Source organism: Micromys minutus (assembly GCF_963924665.1).
Source record: "Micromys minutus genome assembly, chromosome: 7".
In the NCBI taxonomy this organism is placed as follows: domain Eukaryota; kingdom Metazoa; phylum Chordata; class Mammalia; order Rodentia; family Muridae; genus Micromys; species Micromys minutus.
The window spans coordinates 75402707-75415381 of NC_137976.1; the positions used below are offsets into that span (position 1 = coordinate 75402707).

The 12675-nt window shown below is 40.0% G+C and overlaps 1 protein-coding gene across 1 annotated transcript in view; it reads right to left on the bottom strand.

The window, feature by feature from the left end:
* The window catches only part of SPIDR (scaffold protein involved in DNA repair), a gene marked incomplete at its 5' end in the record, with an annotated part of 232876 nt that overhangs the window by 17426 nt on the left and 202775 nt on the right, over positions 1-12675 (bottom strand). Inside the window, 3 exons of the mRNA XM_080919387.1 lie at positions 4082-4141; positions 4233-4376; positions 6175-6262. Coding sequence (XP_080775513.1) covers positions 4082-4141; positions 4233-4376; positions 6175-6262 — 292 coding nt within the window. The remainder of the gene's footprint in view (positions 1-4081; positions 4142-4232; positions 4377-6174; positions 6263-12675) is intronic.

Sequence of the window (12675 nt, forward strand, 5' to 3'; positions counted from 1 at the left end):
CCCTCCCTCCTTCCCTTCCTCCTTCCCTCCCTCCCTTCCTCCCATGTGCAATAGTTACTGTATCTCATAACTTGTCAAGCTGTTGAAAGCAGAGAATATTGTGGTACAGTGACTCAACTTTCAGCAAGAAATGAAAAAAACAAAATAAAAAAAACAACAATCCCCACCAAGATATTTATATTACTCTCCCCAAGGGAAAAGGACTATCACAGAAGAGATAAATACATAATAAATAAAAATAATTCACTAATCCATTTGTCATAGTAGGTCAGTAACTAAGTGACCCAACCAAATCGACAAATGAAAAGATAATTGTAGCAAAATGACAGCTAATAAATGTACAAGAAATGCTAGGTTAAAAAAAAATCACCATTTGGCCACAATCAAAGTATAATCAATCTGAGTCGGAGAAAGTTTGACCAAAGTCAAGATATTTATATAGTTTCAAAGTATCTCTTGAAAAAATGATTAAGAGTTAGTAAGTATGAAATGTTCGTCACCTTCAAAATGAAAAACACTTGGACAACATTTGACAAACTGGGAAGCCACTACAGCTCTGGAAGGAATCAGCTGTGTGGCTGATTTTTAATGAAAACAGCATTACCCACATGGCATTTCTGTCAAGAATGTATATTTGAACCTGTTAGGTAATACAGACATTATACTAAGTAATTGGTTCATGTTCTTAAAAAACCCAGTCATAAAGCCTAAGCAATATGAAGTATTCCATCTGAAAAGTGAATGACATCTAAACATGCCATACAGTTGAAGACATGCCATATGGCCTCGTGCTGGTCCAGGAGCTTGGAGACAAGTCAAGGTGTTGAACATTAGAGGTTAAGGTTGTTTCCAAAGTGACCCTAAGACAAACGTTTGAGAAACTATCTCAAAGGGTAAGAAATGAAAACGTTCTTCTTTAATACTTGAGACCAACATTTTTAAATTTTCTTTTCTTTGCTTAATTTAAAATTTTATTGTTACTACTGTTCTTACTGGCGTGAGTGTGTGTGTGTGTGTGTGTGTGTGTGTGTTAAAGCACATGGATGTCAGATCACACTGATGTCAGATAATATCTGATGGAGTTTCTCTCCTTCCACCTTCATGTGGGCCCAGGAATTGAGCTCAGGTTATTAGGTCTGCCTGATGAGCCATTTTACTGGGATCTTAATTTTCTTTTAATTAACAATTAAATTATTTCTAGTACTAAGGTATATATAAAGTTGGTAATAAGCCAGGAGGTGGTGGTGCACACCTTTAATCACAGTACTCAGGAACCAGGTGGATCTCTATAAATTCTGCCTGGTCTACAGAGAGTGAGCCCCAGGATAGCCAGGACTACACAGAAAAGTCCTGTTGCACACACACACACAGATTATTTTTATAAGAAAAAAAACCCTAGCAATATTCAATAGCAAATTTGTTTAAAATAAATCTTTTCCTATTCACAACTGCTAAAACTTGGGAGCAAACAAGATCTTTTGGCAATTCTTTTCTCATTACTGCGACAGGATACTTGAGGACAGCATGCTTCAGAAGTTCTAGAGCACAGTCATGGCAGGGTGGGGGAGGCACTGTGGCAGCTGGTCTTTCTGCACTAGCAGTCAGGAAGCAGAGAAAGACGCTGGGGTTCAGCACTTACTCACGTTTATTTAGTCTCTGAATGGAGGTCCTGAGGAGTTTTTTTCATGGAAATGATGAAAGAAAGCACAAGAGCACTAGAGATGCCCGGACCATGGGATTTTTACTGAGGAGGAGCTCGGCCAGGTGTGAGGTTTGATGTTAGGGGTGCAGAGCTGAATGGGCAGGACCATTCAAGCCTTTTTGATCCCAGAAGATTCCTTCAGAAGCTCCAGATGCCAGAGACAGAGTTTCTGAACTTGTTTTTTTCCCTGCTGGGTTTCAGTTTTGCTTTGGTCTGATTGTCCCTTTTCACACATGCCATTCCCCCTTCTGGAATGTTTCATTGCAGTTGGAAGTGTGTGACTTACTTTGTATGTTATAGGGGTTCTTGGTTAAGGGTATCAGAAGAGGTGCCTCACTTACACTTCTGTGAAGTGTTAAAACTATTAATGACTTCTGAGATGGAATCAAATGCTTTACAGATGGCCTTGAGCCTGTGAGGGTTCCTAGATCCTTTATGCCTACCAAACAAAAACTGCATGGACAATGCTGTTAAGTTGTGCTGTCTGGTTAGGAGTGAACCTACTCACTTGGAGCACAGCTTTAGTAACCTTCATCTACTTTACAGGCCGACTCCGGCGGGACCCAGCCCAAGGAAGGTACTACTCTGACTCAACATCTTTCTACTTCTTTTGATCTAGTCTAGAAACTCCCTCAAACAAGTCCAATGGTTTGTCTCCTAGCTGATTTTAGATTCTGCCAGGCTTAAAATAAATACTGACCATAACAGTAGGTAAACAGATAAATGCACTCTGATACGTCTAGATAACAGAATACTTAGTAATAAGTGTTACAGGAAATGAGAGAAAGGTGCCTAAATGTTTACTGTAGAAAGAAAACACAATCTAAAAATGGTGAGTACCATTTCTTATGGATGCTGGCACTCTGGGCTTCACTGTCTGCTAAAGGGTCTGCGGGAGGAAGGGATGCAGAGGCAGAGCAGAGGATTTTTATGCTGGAGTACACAGTGCAGAATAAGTGTCATTGGCTCTAGGTGACTGTCAATGGTGGGAGATGATGGTAACAACAGACTATGAGTCTATGAAGCAGGACATTTATGAGAATTTTTTTACCTTATCTTTGATTTTATATACACTACAAGCCACTCTAAATCATAAAATCCGCTAAAGAATTCTTATAGATACACAGAACCTAGGAAAAGTATTTGAATATGGATGGTAGTTCTGGTTCCCGACTGGTTCCTCACCACAGGACCATTGGATGCCCCATTCTCACCCCAGTGAAAGCCAAGCTAATTGCCCTTGCATATTTAGAATCTGCTTATTACATATAAGGCTGTCAGCATGCCTACCCAGCCCGGAGGTCATCAAGCAGAGGGCTCCATATGTCTTCTTCTGCCATTCTGTTTCCCTTCACCTGCAGCTGACAATTGGCCCTGTCCTCACTCTCAGCTTCAGAGCTACAGCATCTCTCTGAAGTGCAAATGGTGTTTACACCAGCACTACTGTGAAGAGTCCTGGGCCTATAGTGTGGATGACAGGAAGTCTCAGGGTGTCATACACCAGGTGTCCTGTACACTCAGGTAAAACACAGAGCCAGCCTTCCCTTTGCTTTAGATATAGAGAAAGTACTTTTCTTTTTTCTTAAAAAAATCTGTTTACTCATTTATGAATGTAAATGTCTGCTTTCCCATTGTACACCGAAACCAACTAATTGCTACAGAAACTGCAAGATCCAAGAACCATAGCATATGAACTATCTGGCCCTTTAAAGGAATTGAGAGGTAGTGATACATGCTTTTAGTCCTAGCACTCGAGAGGCAGAGGCACTTGTGATCACTCAGAATTCAAGGCCAGCCTGGTCTACATGGTGAGTTCTAGGACAGCCTATGCTGGAGAGTGGGTTCCAAAACACACAGAGAAACCCTGTCTCAAACAAAACAAAACAAAATCAAAGAAACAAACAAACAAAAAACTGTGTGCCGTCTATTACAGTCAAGGAGGAAGCTAATATACTATGTTTACGATGCGACAATTTGAATTTTATTTACATATGTGCAACTTATCAGTAAGTCAACTAGAAATTAAGGAACACTTTTGGGGTTACTTTTATAGCTTTTTCACTGATCATGTATTAGATAAATGCAAATCTAACAAAAGAACATCTCCAATAGCTCCCCAATAGAAACAACTCAAAAAAAAAAAAAAAAAAAAAAAAATTAAAAACAGCAACAACAAAACCCAAAAGAGCTCTGTATTGTTTACACATAGAAGGATGGCTCCAAACTAGGAGGGTGAATTATAGGTTAATCTAGATTTTAATCTAGATTTTATAGACACTTTTCTATTATGTCATTCTGATAATTTCTAATAGATTTTCCAATAGGATAGAGAGAGGGGTAGTGAAAACAGACAGACTGACAAAGAGACAGAAATATTACCGGTGGTCTTTGATAAATCACTCTGGCATGGAAGCTGCAACGTGTACCATGTTCATTAGTCTGGAAAGACAAAGAAAGACTGAAAATATCACACAACGCACATAGAAACAATAAAAGTATTAGAAGAACTTGTTAGGAACACAGTCATTACCTGGAGGATTTCTTTTAAGCAGCGGACAACTGGAGGCTGGTAGAGCTTAGAAATGGGGTCTCCTTCCACTGCATCAATTTGTCCCAGACTCGGATGTGCAGAGAAGATATAACAGAAGACAGGAGGAGGCAGATATGTCTTTGTCTATTTAGCATAAAGGGAAATGCAGAGTAAGAATGTCTTTTTTTCTTACAACTTTATTTTAAAAAGAGAGATACATGTACAGATTTTTAAAAGCATTTTGGCATAAAACTATATGAATATATTTCTGTCAGTACTTAATTCTTTTAGAGGTTTGATAGCACGCATTGAAATCTTACTCGTTACCATAAGCATAAAGTACATGTAGAACAGAACATAAAATGGAAATAGTCAGAGTTTTCTTAGTGTGTATATTAGACATAATGATTTTTTTTGTTCTCTTTTTTCCATGTTTAATGTGAAAAAAGTGACTGTGGAGTTAGTTTATGGAGTAAAGATGAAGCATCGCGTCCTATTGAAAGTTTACATTATGTCATCAGCAAGTAGTGTAACTGATGTCACAAGTCATGCTTTCCGAACACTGACACAAGCCGACTGTGCTTGGCTTGATGGTGTCAGCCTGTGGTCTCAGCTTGGGAGGCAGAAACATAAGGATCCCAAGTTCAAGGCTTACCTGGGCTACAGGAGAACTTCATGGCCAGCCTGCTCCATTTAGTGAGACCTATATAACTCAGTGGTAAAGCACTTACCCAGTATGGAGGAGGCCCTAAGCTTCAATTCCTGAGACTGGAATCAACATACACAGACACATGCGCAACTTGCTTTTGGACGTATATTTCCAAGGGAAGGCTAGATAAAAATTGGACTACTTTGTGCATCTGGGAGACCAAGCATAAGAATACTTGTGTAGATTTAGGATTTCATTTTAGATTTAGTCTTCACACAAGACATGGTAGCATACGTCTTCACCTCTTGGAAGGGAGAAGGAGGGGCAGCCTGACTTTAAGGTCATCCTAAGATTTATCCTAAGGCCCAGAGTCAAAACAAAAGAGAAGAAATTTATTCTTCAGAGTGTACTGAGAATATCATTTAGAGGTTATCTCTTCTTCTGTAATCTGCAGACAGGCATTTTTGAGAAGGACTATGCTCTCTGGCACACTCACTGGTGTGTGTGTAGCACCCTGGGAAGGGCAGCTATGAGAAGCTGGGGACATGGCTCAGTAGTCTAAGAGCTTGCCACAAAGTACAGCTCTCTAGAGCACACAAACCAGTGGTATGGAGACAGAAGGATCTCAAAGGCTTACTTGCCAGGCAATCTAATAAAAATGGTGGCCTCCAGGTTTGAGAGAGATCCTCTTTCAAACACCTGAGGTGGAGAAGCAATTGAGGAAAGGTATTCTGACACCAAGCTGTGGCCCCACATATGCCTGTTAGATGAATGCATGTGTGCACATCTCTTCACAGTGTGGTGAGGAAGGGGAGATTTCTGCTGACCATCTGTGGATTTATCTAGCCTATGTTCTAACTGCTAACGAAGTCAAAGAAATGGGAAAGAGGGCATCTGCTTGCAGGATCATGACTGAGTTTGGTGGTGCACGCCTGTAATCACAATCTTTGGGAAGCTGAAGCACAGACTGAGTTTAAGGTTTCTACAAGCTCCAGAGTGAGGCCAAAATACAAACATATGTATTTCTCACAAAAACTGAAATACAAACAAAGGTTTATCAAGAATTTAGCAGGGAAGTAGGAAAAAGAACCATGAGGATACTGGCACTGGAGAGAAGCTGCAGTCATGGTCCTGGATGGCATTCATGTGTCACGTCAGACAAAGGGACCAGCGGCACAGCTCTTGTTGCCCAAGAAATGACATGGGCCATATGACTGCACTGGGAGTGAGTAAGTCAGTACCTAAGAAGGGCAGGAGTCTGTGCCCAAGGAACTTTTCCAAGGCTGAGCTTACCTCTGCACTGGGCTGGCCACAGGGAGGCTCGTTCAGAGGTATCACTGGGGGCCACAAACTGTCAATTAAACTGAAGAGCCCTGGTGTCCTGGAACAAGAAGAGACACAGTTGGAGGAATTAATCAACAAACATTTGCCAACAAGTACCAAGCAGCAAGCTATTCAGTAACTTAAAGAAGATATCTCTTTACGCTGTGATGAACCTACACGTGGCATGTCACCACGGAAACGGATGTGCAGAGAACAACCGAAGAGTAAGGAAGCACACCTCGGCCCCAGTGCACGGAGCCTGACGTAGGAACAGCAAGAGTTTGAACATATCCCACTACCAATAGCAAGAAAAAAGCCAAACCAAATAACAACACATACAGGGCTAGAGAGATGGCTCAGTGGTTATTACGACTGGTTGCTCTTCTCTCTCTTTTTTAAAATTTATACACAATTACTTTATTTTTTTAATTGAACAACTTTATTTTAAAAAACAAAGATAAATGTACAGATTTTAAGCATTTTTGCATAAAAGTATATGAATACATTTTTGTTAGTACTTGATTTTTTTTAAAGGTTTGATAGCGTGCATTAAAATCGTACTAGTTAAAATGAGCATAAAGTATATGTAAAACAAGATGTAACCTGGAAATAGTCAAAGTTTTCTTGGTCTGTAAAGATTAAGCATAACGATTTTTCATTTTCTTTCTTTCTTTTTTTTTTTTTGTTGGCCTTTGTTTTTTCTTGAACTTCATATAGTCTGTGAGTTGTTTCTGGGGTGTTCAGAGCTTTCTGGGGTTAGTATCCAATTATCAGTGACTGCATATTATGTCTATTCTTTTGTGACTGGGTGATCTCACTCAGGATGATATTCTCTAGATGCATCCATTTTCTTAAGAATTTCATAAAGTCATTGTTTCTGATAGCTGAGTAGTATTCCATTGTGTAAATATACTACAATTTTATATCCATTCATCTACTAAAGGACATCTGGGTTCTTTCCAGCTTCTGGCTATTATAAATAAGGCTGCTATGAACATGGTGGAGCATGTGTCCTTATTGTATGTTGGAGCATCTCTGGGGTAAATGCCCAGAAGTGGAATAACTGGGTCTTCAGGCAGTACTATGTCCAATTTTCTGAGGAACCGCCAGACTGATTTCCAGAGTGGTTGTACTAGTTTACAACCCCACCAACAGTGGAAAAGTGTTCCTCTTTCTCCACATCCTTGCCAGCATCTGCTGTCATCTAAATTTTTGATCTTAGCCATTCTGGTTGGTGTGAGGTGGAATCTCAGGGTTGTTTTGATTTGTATTTCCCTGATGGCTAATGATATCAAGCACTTCCTTAGATGCGTCTCAGCCATTCGATATTCCTCAATTGAGAACTTTTTGTTTAGCTCTGTACCCCATTTTTTTAAAAATAGGGTTGTTTGATTCTCTGGTGTCTAACTTCTTGAGTTCTTTGTGTACCTTGGATATTAGGCCTCTATCAGATGTGGGGTTGGTAAAGATCTTTTCCCAATCTGTTGGCTGCCATTTTGTTTTCTTGACAGTGGCTTTAGCCTTACAGAACTTTGCAATCTCATTAAGTCCCATTTGTCAATTTTTGACCTTAGAGCACAAGCCATTGGTGTTCTGTTCAGGAAATTTTCTCCTGTGCCTATGAGTTCTAAGGTTTTCCCTACTTTCTCATCTAATAATTTCAGTGTACCTGGTTTAATATGGAGATCTTTGATCTACTTGCACTTTAGCTTTGTACAAGAAGATAAGAAAGGGTCTATTTTCATTCTTCTGCATACTGACTGCCAGTTGGACCAGCACCATTTGTTGAATAGGCTGTCCTTTTTCCATTGAATGTTTTCAGCTCCTTTGTCAAATATCAAGTGACCATATGTGTGACGGTTTATTTCTGGATCTTCTAATCTATTCCATTGATCCACCTGCCTATTTCTGTACCAGTACCATGCAGTTTTCAGCACAATTGCCTTGTAATATAGCTTGAGGTCAGGGATAGTGATTCCCGCAGATGTTTTCTTGTTGTTGGGGATGGATTTCACTATTCTGGGTCTTTTGTTGTTCCAGATGAAACCGCACGTTGCTCTTTCCAACTCTATGAAGAACAGGGTTGGAATTCTGATGGGGATTGCATCGAATCTGTTCCTGGTGGCAGATGGGCTGAGCGCCTGTTCTGCCGCTCTTCTCTTCCAGAAAATGAGAATTCAATTTTCAGTAAACATGTGGCAGCTCACAACTGATGAGCCTCCAGTTCCTGAGGATCTGACACCCTCACACAGACATACATACAGACAGTATGCCAATGTACATAAAATAAAAAATATATAAAACCAGCCAAAACAGTAAACATAAGAACCTTAAGGATGAAGACACAGTTATCTTGCTAAATGAAAAGCAGTGGCTGACATGAAAGTTGTTCTGCATGGCTGTCTAAGAAGGGATTGGAGGCAAGGCTTATATTTTCCTTTGGATTGCTTTATATGTGTGCATGTGTATAAATCATGTATAATTGTTTAATGCATCATCATAGAACATTTAAGTGAAAATGTAGAGCTATGTATGTCTTATATATAATTATCACTATTATACATGTCTATGTGGGTGCGTATACCACAGTGGCAAGTACTTTTACTCACTGCTCCTTGCTTTCTGAATTTTGAAAAGTTTTAAACTGGTGACACATACTTTTATTCCTAGTACCAGAGAAGGAGAGACAGGCAAATCTATGTAAGTTTCAGACCAGCTGGAAATATACATTGAGATGTGTGTGGGTATGTATGAAAATGCATGCAAGTACATACTTACACATGTACTTGCAAAGAGGTTGCTGGAGCCAGGCACTCTCCATTATTGGAGTCCTGGGAGTTGAGCTGACTGTTTTTGTGTTTTGAGGTGGTATCTTGTTGTAGCTCAGGCTGCCTTAAACTCCATAGGTAGTTGAGGATGATTTTCAATTTCTTATTCTCCTATTGCTACTTCCCAAATGCCTGTTATAGGCATGCACCACCACATATACCCCATTTAGGCAACACTGGGGATGGAACCCAAAGGCTTTGTGCATGTTGGACAAGCATTTTATTAACTAAAAGTCCAGCCCTATTTTTCCAAAATAGACAAACAGATGCTTTTCAGTTTTTAAGTACAATGAGATTATGTTATGATACATTCATTATAATTTCAAAATACCATGTGTCAAAAATACATCCAGGGGCTAGAGAAAGAGATGGCTCATTAGTTAGGTTCCCTGTGCAAACGTAGGGCTCACACACATCTGTAAATCCATCACCAAGAGATTTGAATAATGGCCCTATATGTTCATGTCTGAATGTTTAGTCATCAGGGAGTGGCATTGCTTAGCAGGGATTACAGGATGTAAACTTGTTGAAGTAAGTGTGGCCCTGTTGGAGGAAGTGTGTCACTGGGGTGGGTCTCAGCATCTCTCTCTTCCTGGTGCTTGTGGATCTGGATGGAGAGCTCTCAGCTACTTCTCTAGTACCATGTCTGCCTGTGTGCTGCTCTGCTTCCTACCATGATGGAAATAGATGAAACCTATGAAACTGTAAGCAAGCTCCAATTAAATACTTTCTTTTACAAAAGTTGTCATGGTCATGATGTCTCTTCACAGCAGTATGTGTGTACACTATATATGTGGTGTACATAAACATGGAGGTACACACACACACACACACACACACACACACACAAAGAAAAAGCTTTAACAAACATTTAATTTGGGCTGAAAAGATTGCACAGTGGTTAGAGCACTGGCTGCTCTTCCAGAGGTCCTGAGTTCAATTCCCAGCAACCACATGGTGGCTCACAACCATCTGTCTGTCATAGGATTTGATGCCTTTTTCTGGTGTGTCTGAAGACAGCAACAGTGTACTCACATACATAAAATAAATAAATAATTCCTTTAAAAAAGAATAAAAACACCTTTTAATTTGCTTAACTTTCTAATTGACAACAGTGTTCACCAGCAGAGTGACTGCTTCCCCCGTGGCTCACATATAAAGTGCATATCAGGTGGGTGCTCATACTGTAATCCTAAGCACTTAGGACCTGAGGCTAGAGGATGTCTACCAATTTCAGACCAAGCTGTCTCAGACCCTCCCTCTCCCACCGCATCTATTAAACGTACATGACCTTTATACCATCATAATATCAAGGAATTGTGAAACTGAACCACTGTCAATCAGGGACTTCCCGTTGCTACTTGTAGGTTAAAAAAAGTTATCTTGTATAAAATATAGCCAAATAGCCTACAAATAATCTGAGTCTACTTATATGTTCTGGTCTTAGACTTGTGTATCTGAGACAAAACTCTGGACCTCTCTCTGATCAGGCAAAGAGATCACATGGTTTCTGTCTACTTCCACCTTCACAAACACTGAAACCTTAAGAGAGCCTCTTATTCTTGGACTTGGTGTTTCCCTTCTGTAAGTGGACACATCTGTTTGGTGTTGCAAGGAATACAAGAAATGGGACATCAGTGAGGTGGCGAGGTACATATCTAACATGCATAAAGCCCTATGATCCATCTCTAGCACTAAATAAACAGAGCATGGTAGGACACATATGGATTTCCAGCTCTCGGGGAGTACAGGCAGGATGATCAGATATTCAAAAGAGTTTGATACTAGCTTGGACTACATGACCATGACCCCCCCCAAAAGTAATCTACATATTCAACACAATTTCCATCACAATTCTAATGCAATTTTTCACAGACATGAAAAGAGTAATCCTCAATTTCATATAGAAAAATAAAAAACCCAGGATATGGAAAACAATTCTTAAGAATAAAATAACTTATGGAGGAGTCACCATCCCTGGCCCGAAGCTGTATTACAGAGCAATTGTGATAAAAACCACATGGTAATAGTAGAGAGACAGACAGGTTGATCAATGGAATAGAATTGAAGACTCAGAAAAAAAAGGCATCTATGAGATTTTCTAGGTCTAGAGCAAATACCTAGCACGTTAGTTATTTTATGTTGCTGTAGTTAAAGTTGGTATGGTTATAACTGTACATTTCTGTGCTATTTTTACTTAAAAGTGTTTCCACTTTAAGTAAAACAACAATGTGTCATTATAGCCCAAGGGTGGCCTGGAAATCTGTATACTACAGCCTCTGGAACATGACCACAGTCCGCTTATGCCAGAGTCTTAATTCCAGGGCTCTGTGAAGGAAGATGAGCACTGCAGGAGACCAATGCAGCAAGGCATCCTGGTGTTCAGGCCCGGGCTCTGTGCTTCCCCAGAGCGCCACCCAGGCAAACACAGCTCTCTCTAGGAAGTAAGGACCAACCTTTAGGGTTTGCCACATATTCAATATATGAGAACAGGTTTCTGTGGTCAGTTAGGCTTCTGTGCACATCTCTGTGCTTTGGCTACATGAGCTCTCAGCTGCACAGTACAGAGGACAGTAAAAGGACAAAGGCTGTGAGAAGAGGAACAGAAGACATTTGCAACATTCCATTATGCCAAGCAATCCTGGACAGCTACAGAACAGAAGTGAACAAAATGACAAGAAATAAGCTTTTCAGTCATTAATCCCAATAGCCTCAACTCCTCCACGAAAAGACTGCTTTAGAAGACAGAATCATCTTTTTAGCTTTTTCTAAAAAAAATGCCTCCATATCAAAGGTAGATACTGTTTTAGGATGTAAGCTTGGAAAAAGATTTTTCCAAGCAAATGGAACAAACAGGCTTTAGGATTCTAATACTTGAGAAAACAGACTTTAAACCAAATGTAGTCAGAAGAGACTAAGAAGGTCCCTTTATTTGATCAGGGGAACAATCTATCAACTATATCACAATTCTAAAAATATAAGAACCAAACTGGTCAAACCAATTTCATAAATACTATTGAACATAAAGTCAGAGATGAACCCCAGCTTCAATACCCATTCTTACTATTAGGTGAGATCATTTAGGCAAAAACAAAACAAAACAAGCAAATTGTAATTAAATGACTTCAAAGATTAAACAGATCTGGCAGATATTACAGAACACTACCCAAACATATGCATTTTTCTCAGTAGCCCATGGACGTTCTTTAAAACATCACATACTTGACAAAAACTAAGTGTCAATAAATATAAGAAACCTGAAATACTGATGAGAACAAAATAATTGCTAGAGACGAACTGAGGAAAACTACTGACAATGTAGAGTAAAAGGCCTGAGCTCACTTTCGGACTTGAAAACCTACCAAACCCTACCAATCCCCACTCCGGAGAACGACCCACCCACACCAGAAAAACTATAATGCCTGCCTCCTGTTCAGTTCCTGCTGCTTCTCCCACAGCAGAGGCAGGCATCTTCTCGTGTCTCTCCTAGTAAATCTCCTATGTGAGGTTGTGCAGTGTGACTCTGCTCCCGTCAGAACCATGGCATGGACAGTGAAGAGGAAGCCTCCTCTCAGAGCTCTGACACTTCACAATAGTGCATTATTGAATGATGAGTGGAGGGAGGATTGTTCTATCTTTTCAC